Genomic DNA, 15,636 nt, shown 5'->3' with positions numbered 1-15,636 from the left:
ATTCCAGCATAAGAACCTTATCTCATCTGTGAAACATGGTGGTGGTAGTATCATGGTTTGGACCTGTTTTGCTGCATCTGGGCCAGAACGGCTTGCCATCATTGATGGAACAATGAATTCTGAATTATACCAGCAAATTCTAAAGGAAAATGGCAGGACGTCTGTCCATGAACTGAATCTCAAGAGAAGGCGGGTCATGCAGCAAGACAACGACCCTAAGCACACAAGTTGTTCTACCAAACAATGGTTAAAGAAGAATAATGTTTTGAAATGGCCAAGTCAAAATCCTGACCTTAAAGTGCATATGGGCAATTCCATGTAAATGTCAACCTCACCATGCAAAATTAAAGCAACATGTAATACATCAAAACCACTCCCAGAGATATCACCTAGGCCTGTATTTTACAGATGTGAATAAGTTGAACCAATTTGTAATCAACCTAATATGTCACTGTCAGTCTTTCTTTCTTATAATGTAAAACCCAAGCTAAAATCAACTTTGATCATGTACAATTCTATATTATTGCCACAAGCCACAGAAATGTATGCTAAAATCCACAAAACAGCAAAACAATAGCCATTCTAAATATTATTTAAGAACTTTGATAGTTTTAGCTGATATTTAGAGAGTTTTTCAAAGGGTTATGGTGGTTAAATTGCTGATTTTCTAAACATATGCCATATCTATTTCAGACGCGTCACATCCATAACGGAATTTCGTCACATCCATAACGCTGACTTTTCCTTCCGAAACTCTGCATGAAATACAAAATATTTTAAACAAAGATTTTTTAATATTCACCTTGGACCCCTCTATCAAACGGATATCTCCATTTCAACATTAGGTTTACAATTTCACAGAGTTTGATAAAAATGTACAGTCACCCAAGAAAAGTGATACTTTTTCTGTCACATCCATAACGCATCTTTTATTGGCATTTTCTGGCATGCCCTAGATGTACTATGGGGATTGTTCTTGTTCTATCACTTCTCCAGTATGGTACAGCCTTAAAATATGCAACACCTGTTTAAATACTGGGAGACAATAAAACATGCACTGGGTCATTTGTTGCCATTTTGAGTTCAAGTGTCACGTCCATAACGCTGGAATTGCTCTCATCACGGGTAAATTCAGGAGCAAGATCAATGTAATTCTCCTATTTTATATTAAACTTTAGTCAAATATCTGTAACATTCTGCATCCTCTGCAATTTTTTTTTACCTTGCGCAATACCAGAAAAATTCCGTTGAAATCAAGCCATTTGAGGTGAATTGGTCCGCCTCTGAAAAAACTTGGCATTTGAATTTCCCGGCAAACATCGATTTTCGTGACGTCATGTGCGGGACGCCTCCTTCTGAATCCTACGTCAGCGCTGGTTTGTTTATGAGAAAACTACCTGGTGGTTTTCTGCAAATTTCTTCAATGTTATTGCGTAATTATTAAAATCTCATTATTTCATTATCTCTAGCTGGGTGTAGCAACACCAATCACGATGGGATTAGTACTCATCGTTTTCCAAAAGACTGGACAATGAGAGAGAAATGGCAGCGCTTGGTCTACACAGTCTGTACACTGAAACCGTGCAAGCTCGCGCAGCCTGCTGGCGCTTCCGCAGATAACTTCACGATTCTGGCTCCAGACTCCCTTGGGATTTTTCCAGATGCGTTTTGTTATTTTATTTTTTTCTGCTGTAGACAGATGGCCTTGTGCAAAATTACCCTTCTGAATGAGTGTGTAAAGGGACATACTTTCATATAAAAAAAAAAAAAAAAAAAATGAAATTGGTCCAGAATATGCCCTTTAATCCAATCAAAATGTTGTGGAAGGATCTGAAGCGAGCAGTTCATGTGAGGAAACCCACCAACATCCCAGAGTTGAAGCTGTTCTGTACGGAGGAATGGGCTAAAATTCCTCCAAGCCGGTGTGCAGGACTGATCAACAGTTACCGGAAACGTTTAGTTGCAGTTATTGCTGCACAAGCGGGTCACACCAGATACTGAAAGCAAAGGTTCACATACTTTTGCCACTTACAGATATGTAATATTGGATCATTTTCCTCAATAAATAAATGACTAAGTATAATATTTTTGTCTCATTTGTTTAACTGGGTTCTCTTTATCTACTTTTAGGACTTGTGTGAAAATCTGATGATGTTTTAGGTCATATTTATGCAGAAATATAGAAAATTCTAAAGGTTTCACAAACTTTCAAGCACCACTGTATCTCTGTTACTACAGAAATGGGAGCATATTACAAATAATGAGTGCCTTAATATAGACCTGTGATTTGCCTTACAGCATTCAGAATTGCTGATATAGAGAATGAATCAACCTCTTCTGACTAATCAGATTCAAGGCTGTGAAGTTGTGACACCAGGGCAGGAATTTCACGAGGGCCATGGCCTCTGTAGCCGTCAACGGACAAGCACAGACTTGTCTTGAGTTTTGAGCCAATCACAACAGGGCAGCACTGTGGCCTAAGGTAAAACACGATAGTTTAAGTTTGTTTAAATTACAAAAATGAGTACACCCAACGACTGTCTCATATACTCTTCATATACTCATACTGTTTAAGTAATCCAATAAAACTAATCTTTAAAAGTGGTATTTACTCAAACTGTTTGCATAGAATGAACTTTGGGGTTAACAGTGTAATAGTGTTGCAGTGTTCTGCAAATTTGCAATTTAATATTTCAGATCTTGAGACATGAAAGTGCTATTTTAAAAAATAAAAGGTCAGAAATGTTTTCTTTGTCGTCTATTTAGTTCATTTTATTTCCTCAATAATTTTCCTTGATTGAGAAATCGGTCTGGGCTCTTATGGGTTAATCAGCAGCCTGCATGCTAGTATATGTTCCATTTACAGTCAAACATTTTGATGGACTCCAGGCTCAATTTTGATTAATCAAAAATCTGCGTAGTAGTACAGTCTTAAGATGCTCTTGCACATTCGGTGTCAATTGAACAAAAATTATGGGAGGATATAGGTTTAATAAGTTTTAAAATTTTTGAAGTGAGTGATGGATTGATAAGATGTGTTCAATATTTTCTTATCTTCAGACATAATAGTGTAGGAGATGTTTCTTTACCTGCTTGATAGTTTCAACTGAGACTCCTATCTTCCTCAGAAGAGTCATTAGTCCTTAAATTAAATTCATTATAGACGTGAACTTAAAATCATTATTTTATTTTATGGCCTTGGTGCCCTGGCTTTTGGCCTTCGTGCCCTCAAAAAATTGACAGCACAAAAGGCCAAGTGGCCTTGCCCCTAAAATGACAAAATTCCAGGCCTGTGTGACACCAAAGCATTCTGCGTACCTAAGTTTGTTACCAGCATTGGTTGAGTTTGTGATGTCACATTTGTAAAGGGGGCCACTGTGACCAGCTTCCTGGCAAAGCGCATCCTGAAACTGGAACTGGTATATGGTTCTTGTGAAGTATCTGTACAAGAGACAAACAGGAAATGGCTGTCAGCTGTATCAAATGCAATAGTTTTCAAGCATCGAAGAATGTTTAATGATGTAATATTTTATGAAATCATAAATAACGCAGGTGTATTTCATGTAGATGTTTATTAACTAATGGTTACATGCTACAAGTGATTACCGGATAAATGAATAATCCCCAGACACATGGAAAAGAGCAGGTGGGTCACAATACGTCTCATCTCTTGGTAAAGGCTCCACTACACCAACCAGCTCTCGTCTGTCATAGACAAAACAATAAGAAGCTTTAATAGCCAAGTGCACTAGTGTTAGAACCACTAACACTAGAACTGTTAAAAGTACAACTTCACTTCATTCACTATTGGTAATTAAATAAGGAAACTAGTGTTACAACAAGTACGTAAATCTTTGTATTTAAGGACCATGCAGTCAACTCTCAGACTGCAACAGGACTCTATATTCCTATATCCAGTACCTAAACACACACTCCCTGGCCATTTTAATAGGAACATATTCTTGATTCTAAGATTCCTGTTCTTGGCTGCAGGAGTGGAACCCAATGTGGTCTTCTGCTATTGCATGCTGAGATGCTTTTCTGCTCACCATGGTTGTAAATGAGTTGCTGTGGTTGCTATGAGTTGCTATATCCAGGGGTGTAGCTGGGGGGGGTCCTGGGGTGCCCATGACCCCCCCGTCAGATCATACATTTTTTCAGTAGCCACATAATTAGAAAAGCACCCACAGTAATTTTTCTAACATTTTTTTTAAACTAGATTATCACCTCAGCCTCATTAGGGTTCCTGTAACCTTGTATGGACTTCCTGTGGTCTGGGTGCGAAAACCCAGTTTGTCAGAGTGTGTGCGGGAGAGAAGGATGCAAGTGCAGATATGTTAAATAATACAGTGTGATATGAGCATAAAGTGCATGAAATGCACACAACAGGCAAACAGTCTGAAACAGCAGGCAAAGTCGTAATCGAGGAAACAGGCAGGAGGTCAATCGAGGCACGGACAGAATATCAGAGGCAAAACTATACAAGATCAAGGGACGAGAAACAGGAGTCGAAAAACCAGGAGGTCAACAAGAACAGGGAACAAGGCTCAATAAGGCACACTAGACGCTGCGTAATACTTCGCATCATCCTTGCATGGGCGCAGTCCTTAAATAGCCCAAACACAGGTAATTGATTAAAGACTGGTGTTCTTTGTTAACAGCGTGCGTGCTGGAGCTCGTTAGGTGCGCGTGCAGCCCGAGGCACGCCTTCAGGTACACGAGCCAAGGCAAGCAGGACTGACACAGTTCTGCGCAAATGCAACACGATTGCACTAGAAAGCATGGTCAAGCTGCCAGTGTAGCTGCAGTCTTTTTAGTTGCGAATTACAAGTATTTCTTTCCTCATGTTAATAATTCGACATGTCAAAACAAGCGAAACTTTCCTCCTTCCTTCGATCTGAAGAGAGGTAAACAATTTTTTTTCCATCAAAGTTGCATTTTGTGGCTTCGAAGCTAAGTTTTAGCGTGCCATTTCTAGAACGTAACATCAAGAAAACGTGGAAGAAACAGCAATAATGGAAGAGCCGGTTTCTAAGCTACCTAAAACTAGCAATGGTAATTATTTTTTGTTACATAATGTACTCAGGCTGCCAGTCAGTGTGTGACCCCCCCCCCTTTGAAAAATCCTAGCTACGCCCCTGATATCCTTCCTGGCAGCTGAAACCAACCTGGCCAGTTTCCTCTGACCTCTCTTATCAGCAAGACATTTCCACCCACAGAACCGTTGCTCACTCAATGGTGTTTTTTTTGCACCATCCTGTGTAAACTCCAGAGACTGTTGTGTGTGAAAACCCCAGGAGATCAGCAGTTTCTGAAATACTCAAACCAGTCCATCTGGCATGAACACCCATGCATTACATTAATGGCATTAGTAGTTGGGGGTTAGATGCCTTGCTCATGGGCCATTTCTGCTAATCCAGGGAATTGAACTGGTGACCTTTTGGTTCCAAAGCTGCTTCTCTAACCTTTAGGCCATGGTTTCCCCTTGAAGGAGGAATTCCCCCATGCCACAGGGAAAGTCACAGAGATCATAATTTTTCCCATTCTGATGTTTGAAGTGAACATTAATTGAAGCTCTTGATTTCTATCTGCATGATTTTATGCATTGTGTTGCTGTCAAGGGATTGGCTGATTTTATAACGGTGTAAAACAGCAGGTGGATGGGTGTACCTAATAAAGTGGCCAGTGAGTGTACCTATATGCATATTTCTAACTTAGATTTTCAGTTAAATAGCCAATAATTCAATTAAATAACTTTTTAAAATGAAATTCCTGTGCATGCATTCTACAGGCTGTCAAAAAGATGTTTTCCTCATGACATGAATAAATGACATCATATGACAGTACATCATGTCTGACATCCTTGTGATGTCTAGATGTCCCCATCAAGTAACACTTGATTTAATGCGTATTTTTTGTACTGTGCCTAAAAAGTTTCACAGTGGACATGACTAACTGAGAGTTGCTTCATAAAGGAATTTTATCATAAACTCCAATCACATCATAAGAGTAAAACCATTTTGAAGGTTTCATGCTTACTTCATCTCCCACCAGCGGCGCATCCACTGCTCTTTGGGGATAGTCCCCTGGAAAACCTGCCACCTCCATTCCTCCAGCATGTAGGTGAACGGCAAAGTTGCCACAATGGTAAGGGCCTGTTTCAACAGGAAGTTAATATCTGTCTCTGGAAAAAAAAAAAAAAAAGCAGTAGTAATTCAGGTTAGCCACAACCTGAATCACACCTCATGTTCAGTTTTATACTTTGTTGTACTACTAAAGTATTTAATTACAGCCAAGAAACAACTGGTGGCAGTATCCCTAATAAATATATTTAGCAACTGGTTTTAATTACAGTGGTGCTTGAAAGTTTGTGAACCCTTTAGAATTTTCTATATTTCTGCATAAATGTGACCTAAAACATTGTCAGATTTTCACACAAGTCCTAAAAGTAGATAAAGAGAACCCAGTTAAACAAATGAGACAAAAATATTACACTTGATCATTTATTTATTGAGGAAAATGATCCAATATTACATATCTGTGAGTGGCAAAAGTACAGTACGTGAACCTTTGCTTTCAGTATCTGGTGTAACCCCCTTGTGCAGCAATAACTGCAACTAAACATTTCCGGTAACTGTTGATCAGTCCTGCACACCGGCCTGGAGGAATTTTAGCCCATTCCTCCGTACAGAACAGCTTCAACTCTGGGATGTTGGTGGGTTTCCTCACATGAACAGGCAATTCCACAACATTTTGATTGGATTATGGTCAGGACATTGACTTGGCCATTCCAAAACATTAACTTTATTCTTCTTTAACCATTCTTTGGTAGAATGACTTGTGTGCTTAGGGTCATTATCTTGCTGCATGATCCACCTTCTCTTGAGATTCAGTTCATGGACAGATGTCCTGATATTTTCCTTTAAAATTCGCTGGTATAATTCAGAATTCATTGTTCCATCAATGATGGCAAGCCGTCCTGGCCCAGATGCAGCAAAACAGGTCCAAACCATGATACTACCACCACCATGTTTCACAGATGGGATAAGGTTCTTATGCTGGAATGCAGTGTTTTCCCTTCTCCAAACATAACGCTTCTCATTTAAACCAAAATGTTCTATTTTGGTCTCATCCCCCCATAAAAACATTTTTCCAATAGCCTTCTGGCTTGTCCACGTGATCTTTAGCAAACTGCAGATGAGCAGCAATGTTCTTTTTGGAGAGCAGTGGCTTTCTCCTTGCAACCCTGTCATGCACACCATTGTTGTTCAGTGTTCTCCTGATAGTGGACTCATGAACATTCACATTAGCCAATGTGAGAGAGGCCTTTAGTTGCTTAGAAATTACCCTGGGGTCCTTTGTGACCTCGCCTACTATTACACACCTCGCTCTTGGAGTGATCTTTGTTGGTCGACCACTCCTGGGGAGGGTAACAATGGTCTTAAATTTCCTCTATTTGTACACAATCTGTCTGACTGTGGATTGGTGGAGTCCAAACTCTTTAGAGATGGTTTTGTAACCTTTTCCAGCCTGATGAGTATCAACAACGCTTTTTCTGAGCTCCTCAGAAATCTCCTTTGTTCATACCATGATACACTTCCACAAACGTGTTGTGAACATCAGACTTTGTTAGATCCATTCTTTAAATAAAACAGGGTGCCCACTCACACCTGATTGTCATCCCATTGATTGAAAACACCTGACTCTAATTTCACCTTCAAATTAACTGTTAATCCTAGATGTTCACATACTTTTGCCACTCAGAGATATGTAATATTGGATCATTTTCCTCAATAAATAAATGACCAAGTGTAATATTTTTGTCTCATTTGTTTAAGTGGGTTCTCTTTATCTACTTTTAGGACTTGTGTGAAAATCTGACAATGTTTTAGGTCACATTTATGCAGAAATATAGAAAATTCTAAAGGGTTCACAAACTTTCAAGCACCACTGTACCTTTCCTATTAGTTTTGCTATCATTAGTCAGTAATTCATTGTTGTAGCTGAATAGTATACTGTAAAATTCATCCATCCACTATCTGTAGCCGCTTATTCTGCTCTACAGGGTCGCAGGCAAGCTGGAGTCTATCCCAGCTGACTACGGGCGAGAGGCGGGGTACACCCTGGACAAATCGCCAGGTTATCGCAGGGCTAACACATAGACAAACAACCATTCACACTCACATTCACACCTACGGTCAATTTAGGGCCACCAATTAACCTAACCTGCATGTCTTAGGACTGTGGGGGAAACCGGAGCACCCGGAGAAAACCCACGCAGACACAGGGTTGCAGACATGCAAACTCCGCACAGAAAGGCCCTCGCCGGCCGCTGGGCTCGAACCCATGACCTTCTTGCTGTGAGGCGACAGTGCTAACACTAAGACTATTAACTCAAATAAAGTGAAGGTGTTAAAATGATATTTCAACTACAGGGATTGTGTTCAAGCAGGGTCTGACCTGAGTGGCAATGTGAAATGTCATGAAAATGCCATAAATTAAAACCAAACAAAAATAAAAAATTCTGGTTTTTGTATGTAAGAAGAAAAAAATTGGTCTGTCACATGACCTCCATCCTATGTGCACTCCTACTTGAATCTACCCAAGACTAGGAATCTACTCTGTGAGTCTATTTAATTTAAAATGTTCTCATATTGTTGATAATTGAGGCTAAATTAATTGTTTGTATTATAATGAATATTATATATTCATTATAATACAATATATATTAAGTTATATTGATTAACAAAATCAAAATGGTGAATGTGTGAAACAGTTAAGGAGTCTCCTGGGCAAACCTGTATCTTCTATAAAGTCAGCAGGCAGGAGCCCCAGTGACTGCAGATGAGATGGGGTTGCAGCTGACAGGCTCATGATCTCGCCTACTGCTTCGTGAAAGCCCTCGTTGGCTCCATCTCTGAGAAGGTAAGGCAGGTGTCGATAGGCCATCTGGTATTGGGTATGTCCCATCTCATGATGCGCAGTTAGAAAATGGTCCATGTTGACTTGGGTGCACATTTTGATTCTAGAGAAAAGGAAGATAAATCAGACTGAAGAACTGCCAATGTCCTAAGTTCATCTTAATAAGTGGGTGATGTGAGGTGGTCTGCGTACCTGAAGTCCTCTCGGTTGCCCATGTCCCACGCTGTGGGGTGACACACCACTTTCCTGCCATCATTAGGTTTCACAAGCATCGAGTTTGTCCAGAAGTTAGGAAACATGTATGACATATTCACGGATACAAAGAACTTTTCTGCTTCCTGGAACAGCTGTAGTTCTTTCCATCCCTGAAATCAACCATAAAATATTTCTAATCATCGTTTTACTGCTAAAAACTGATAACGGATAAAGGATCCTGTGCCAGAAATTGGATAACACGTGAAATCTCATTTCAAATGGACCTTTGCACCAAGATAAAAAAAATCAACTGCTGATTGTTGATTGCATATGTAGTCATTAAATGGTCGGACCTGTGCTACCATCGCTGAGGTCACATCAATATCAGGCTTGTCTGGATAAGGGACACAGAGTGAGTACAGGTTGGTCCAAAACCTTCCCCACATATCACCTGAAAATTAAAGGCAAGACGAAACATCAGCAGACACAAACTAGTGCTTTACTACTTGTAGGTTGAACATCTTCGATCCTGCGCTATTCTCCTGTATTTGCTTTGTAATACATTCATTACCTAGGCCAACTTTGTTGCAGGGGGTTATGTTTTCACCTCCATTTGTTTGTTAATTTGTTTGTTTGTCTGTTCCCAACTTTACTCAAAAAGTAGTTAACGGATTTTAATGAAATTTGGAGGAAAGGTGGGCCATAAGCCAAGGAACAATTGATTAGATTTTGATGCAAATCTGGATATGTATGTGGATCCAGGATTTTTTTTGTCTGTCCCCAATGTAACTCAAAAAGTATTGAATGGATTTGGATGAAATTTGGTGTACAGCTTTAATATTATCCTAAATTCATGTGATTTGATTTAGAAGTTGATCCAGATACAGATTAGTAAACATCTGGATATTCTAATATGTGGCTTGGTGGAGGTATACACTCTCCTGAATGCCTTTCTACTTTTAGTATCTGTTAAACTGTTTTAATGATTACACAGTAGATTATGTATTTATGATATGGAAGATCTGCTACACACTGATTTGCCACTTGATTTTTTTTTCTTTTCGGTTTTTGTATTCAGACAAATCAGGGGTGGGGTTTGGGGGATTACATGGGAAAAAGATTCATAGAAATTAAGAACAGAATTTCTACTTCATATAATATATAAAATAAAATAGGTCGTAAAAACAGGTTTCAGTTAAACTCATTAAATAAAACGACATACCTATCTAATTAATTAACACACACACACACACACACACACACACACACACACACACACACACACACACACGCATAAAGTATTCATCCCCCTTAGTGGTGTTTGTCCTGTTTTGTAGAATTACAAGCTGGAATTAAAATGGATTTTGGGGGGTTAGCACCATTTGATTTATACATGCCTACCGCTATAAAGGTGAAAATTGTTGTTTTATTGTGACACAAACAATAATTAAGATGAAAAAACCTAAATCTGGAGTGTGCATAGGTATTCCCCCCCCCCCCAAAGTCAATACTTTGTAGAGCCACCTTTTGCTGCAATTACAGCTGCAAGTCTCTTGGGGCATGTCTCTATTAGCTTAGCACATCTACCCACTGGAATTTTTGCCCATTCCTCAAGGGAAAACTGCTCCAACTCCTTTAAGTTAGATGGGCTGCGTTGGTGTACAGCAATCTTCAAATTATTCCACAGATTCTCAATTGGATTGAGGTCTGGGGTTTGACTAGGCCATTCCAAGACATTTAAATGTTTCCCTTTAAATCACTCCAGTGTAGCTTCAGCAGTATGTTTAGGGTCATAGTCCTGCTGGAACGTGAACCTTTGTCCCAGTCTCAAACCTCTGGCTGACTCAGGTTATCCTCCAGAATTACCCTGTATTTAGTGCCATCCATCTTTCCTTCAGTCCTGACCAGATTTCCTGTCCCTGCAGATGAAAAACATCCCCACAGCATGATGCTGCCACCACCATGATTCACTGTAGGAATGGTGTTTTCAGGATGTTGGGTTTGCACCACGCATGGCATTTCCCATGATGGCCAAAAAGTTCAATTTTAGTCTCATTTGACCAGAGAACCTTCTTCCATGTGTTTGGGGAGTCTGCCACATGCTGTTGGGCAAACTCCAAATGTGTTTTCTTAAGCAATGCCTTTTCTGGCCACTCTTCCATAAAGCCCCACTCTTAAAGTGGTCCTATTGACAAATACTCCCATCTCCACTGTGGATCTTTGCAGCTCCTTCAGTGTTATCTTTGGTGTCTTTATTGCATCTCTGATTAATGCCGTCCTTGCCCGGTCTAGGAGTTTTGGTGGGTGCCTTCTCTTGTCAGGTTTGTAGTGGTGCCATATTGTTTCCATTTTGCTATAATGGATTTAATGTTGCTCCCTGGGATATTCAAAGTTTGGGATATTTTTTATAACCCAACCCTGATCTATACTTCTCCACAACTTTGTCTCTGACCTGTTTGGAGGCTCCTTGGTTTTCATGTTGCTCGCTTAGTAGTGTTGCAGAGTCAGGGTCCTTCCAGAACAGGTCGACTTATACAGACATCATGTGACAGATCATGTGACACTTTGATTGTACACAGGTTGATCTTAATCAGCTATTTATGTGACTTATGAAGTGAATTGGTTGGACTAGGTCTTATTTAGGGGTTTCATGCACACTCCAGATTTCTGTTTTGCATCTTAATTATTGTTTGTGTTACAATAAAACAATTTTCACTTTTAAAGTGGTAGGCATGTTGTGTAAATCAAATGGTGCTAACCCTCCAAAAATCTATTTTAATTCCAGCTTGTCATGCGACAAAACAGGACAAACACAAAGGGGGATGAATACTTTTGCAAGACACTGTATATAAAAGCTACATAAACAGTTATCTGAGAAAACACAAACCTTAACACCTCTTGGCAGCTCTGCATTAAGCATAAATCTTTAATATACCATAGGTAATGTTCATAAAAAGAATTTAACAAATTATTCAAACCTTGCATTAATTTTTATTCAGATGATAAAGCAAACAACAAACACTTAACCAATACTTATTTTATCAGTGTTCGTTAGTTATCACTGAAATCACCAGTATCGGTTCCAATATCTACAGAGATATTATACTGTAATTTAATGTGTGTGAACTTTTTTAGGCATATTTAGTTAGCATTTCAACATTTCTTCATATATGTGTTTGATATTTTGTTAACATTGTGCTGAATTTAACTAATAGAGTAATAATGTTAGTGAAGGGATCTTGAATGTAAATTGTTATCCTACTTGTACTGACACTAATAATGATCATCAAATGTGCAACAAAGGCATAATAAAAGACACCCTATAATTTAATGACACAATATTAAATATATAATAAAACAATTTGATTAATCAAATCATAGGTCAAACCTACAGATCAAAAGATCCAATGTACAAAAGCACTTTGTATTCAAATGCATACAAATAAATCAGAGGTGCACTATTTTTATCACACATCTGGGAGAGACAAGAGGTGTACATCAAGACTGGGAACCCACAGGCTGAGATCAGACATGTGGGAGGTTTTTTTTTTTTTTTTACTTTCAGCTGGTAACTCTAAGCAATGCATTTCCATTGTTCATTCATTCATTCATCCTTAGAAACTGCCTGGTCAGAGTTGGTTTACTTCAGGCTGCTATATATTTCACTGCTGAATTTTTGGACTATAAAATGGTCCAAAGTGAGCCATACATCGTTTGTTATAATGAATAGAACATGCATTGATGCATGTGGGTTTTAAATTTTAGCCTTACCAAGCAAATGGGCTGGAAGACCTCCATTAGAAGAGATGTGGCCAGGATACATGTCCTGCAATTTGGCTCTCACATATGCATGAAGCTCTTTGTACAAAGGTAGAATCTAAATATGAATACAATATAAAGTTATAAGAAAACTTATTCAACTAAATTTCATTTGTATAGTGCTTTTAACAAAAGACACTGTAAAATAGGTAACTGTGCAGTAACCCAGATGTACAGTGGTGCTTGAAAGTTTGTGAACCCATTGGAATTTTCTATATTTCTGCATAAATATGACCAAAAACATCAGATTTTCACAAGTCCTAAAAGTAGATAAAGAGAACCCAGTTAAAAAAATGAGACAAAAATATTATACTTGGTTATTTATTTATTGAGGAAAATGATCCAATATTATATATCTGTGAGTGGCAAAAGTATGTGAACATCTAGGATTAGCAGTTAATTTGAAGGTGAAATTAGAGTCAGGTGTTTTCAATCAATGGGATGACAATCAGGTGTGAGTGGGCACCCTGCTTTATTTAAAGAACAGGGATCTATCAAAGTCTGATCTTCACAACACATGGTTGTGGAAGTTTATCATGGCACGAACAAAGGAGATTTCTGTGGACCTCAGAAAAAGCATTGTTGATGCTCATCAGGCTGGAAAAGGTTACAAAACCATCTCTAAAGAGTTTGGACTCCACCAATCCACAGTCAGACAGATTGTGTACAAATGGAGGAAATTCAAGACCATTGTTACCCTCCCCAGGAGTGGTCGACCAGCAAAGATCACTCCAAGAGCAAGGCGTGTAATAGTCGGCAAGGTCACAAAGGACCCCAGGGCAACTTCTAAGCAACTAAAGGCCTCTCTCACATTGGCTAATGTTAATGTTCATGAGTCCACCATCAGGAGAACACTAAACAACAATGGTGTGCATGGCAGGGTTGCAAGGAGAAAGCCACTGCTCTCCAAAAAGAACATTGCTGCTCATCTGCAGTTTGCTAAAGATCACGTGGACAAGCCAGAAGGCTATTGGAGAAATGTTTTGTGGACAGATGAGACCAAAATAGAACTTTTTGGTTTAAATGAGAAGCATTATGTTTGGAGAAGGGAAAACAGTGCATTCCAGCATAAGAACCTTATCCCATCTGTAAAACATGGTGGTGGTAGTATCATGGTTTGGACCTGTTTTGCTGCATCTGGGCCAGGACGGCTTGCCATCATTGATGGAACAATGAATTCTGAATTATACCAGCGAATTCTAAAGGAAAATATCAGGACATCTGTCCATGAACTGAATCTCAAGAGAAGGTGGGTCATGCGGCAAGACAACGACCCTAAGCACACAAGTCATTCTACCAAAGAAAGGTTAAAGAAGAATAAAGTTAATGTTTTGGAATGGCCAAGTAAAAGTTCTGACCTTAATCCAATCAAAATCTTGTGGAAGGACCTGAAGTGAGCAGTTCATGTGAGGAAACCCACCAACATCCCAGAGTTGAAGCTGTTCTGTACGGAGGAATGGGCTAAAATTCCTCCAGGCTGGTGTGCAGGACTGATCAACAGTGAACGGAAACGTTTAGTTGCAGTTATTGCTGCACAACGGGGTCACACCAGATACTGAAAGCAAAGGTTCACATACTTTTGCCACTCACAGATATGTAATATTGGATCATTTTCCTCAATAAATAAATGACCAAGTGTAATATTTTTGTCTTATTTGTTTAACTGGGTTCTCTTTATCTACTTTTAGGACTTGTGTGAAAATCTGATGATGTTTTAGGTCATATGTATGCAGAAATATAGAAAATTCTAAAGGGTTCACAAATTTTCAAGCACCACTTTAGACTTATAATTGTAGATCCCTATTAATCAGTGCACCAAAAAGGAAATACTCATCTACAATGTGCCATCAGTACAAAACATTTCAAAACTGATAATTAGCTTCCAGTTCAGCTAGCTCATTAACTTATATGGCATTTGTTAAAAATATCAGACATACACCATACCTCATCATATATGCGTTTCACATCTGCCATCAATTCATCTCGCGTGTAGCTGTATTTTGGATTGTCAATTGTTTCATAATTCGCCCTCCAGTAGTCTCCATGGTCTTTATAATCTTTCATAAAAAGCACAGAGAATGAGCACATCTCAACTAGCTGACTGGTGAACCTTTAGTTGGCATATCAGACACTCGCTGGCCATGCTGTGAAAATTCTGCATGCAGATGCTCATTTAAGTTTCCAAATCTGTCACTGCTTAACTCTTGAATATTTTCTATCATGAATACTATCATTAAAAAGCTTATAATCTCTGCTTCCCAAAGAAATGTATCTCGTTAAGATCTGGGGGTGGGTTTCCCAAAAGTCTCTTAACGCTACGAGCATCTTAACTAGGAGAGAGAGTGTTAATTGTAATGCTCACTCTACCATTTAACAGTGATCTTTGTCCTACGATGCTTTTGGGAAACCCACACCTGTTCAGTGCTTTGGGAATTGAGGTATTTCACCTGACGTCACAGGGTCACGTGACGCCCCGGTGTCCACCATTTTGAACGTCAAGCTAGCTAATGTCAACAACAGTAGCTGGTATGTTACTGTAGCAATGTTTACGTTCAGTCATTTGGATGACTGTTAAAACCTTTCAGTCTCAAGTTTTTCCTTTACTGTATTTACTAGTTTACTGAGCTAGCACGCCGGCAGGCTAGCGCGCGCCGGCCCGCCAGCAGGCTAGCGCGCGCTAGCTCCCAGCTTGCCCGAGCG

General features: G+C 39.2%; 1 protein-coding gene across 4 annotated transcripts in view; it reads right to left on the bottom strand.

Annotated features, from left to right (window-relative positions):
- ace2 (angiotensin I converting enzyme 2) overlaps positions 1–15,636 on the bottom strand; it is a 39,742-nt gene that overhangs the window by 12,788 nt on the left and 11,318 nt on the right. For all 4 annotated transcript variants that reach the window (XM_060911572.1, XM_060911574.1, XM_060911573.1 and 1 more), the window contains 8 exons: positions 14,881–14,993; positions 12,889–12,994; positions 9,471–9,568; positions 9,115–9,287; positions 8,799–9,025; positions 6,040–6,184; positions 3,607–3,705; positions 3,319–3,441 (listed from right to left, as the gene is read on the bottom strand). In XM_060911572.1, coding sequence (XP_060767555.1) covers positions 3,319–3,441; positions 3,607–3,705; positions 6,040–6,184; positions 8,799–9,025; positions 9,115–9,287; positions 9,471–9,568; positions 12,889–12,994; positions 14,881–14,993 — 1,084 coding nt within the window. The remainder of the gene's footprint in view (positions 1–3,318; positions 3,442–3,606; positions 3,706–6,039; positions 6,185–8,798; positions 9,026–9,114; positions 9,288–9,470; positions 9,569–12,888; positions 12,995–14,880; positions 14,994–15,636) is intronic.

This window comes from Neoarius graeffei, chromosome 27 (genome assembly GCF_027579695.1).
Source record: "Neoarius graeffei isolate fNeoGra1 chromosome 27, fNeoGra1.pri, whole genome shotgun sequence".
In the NCBI taxonomy this organism is placed as follows: Eukaryota; Metazoa; Chordata; class Actinopteri; order Siluriformes; family Ariidae; genus Neoarius; species Neoarius graeffei.
The sequence above is the reverse complement of the archived record's forward strand: the minus strand, read 5'-3'. Positions and strand labels throughout refer to the sequence as shown.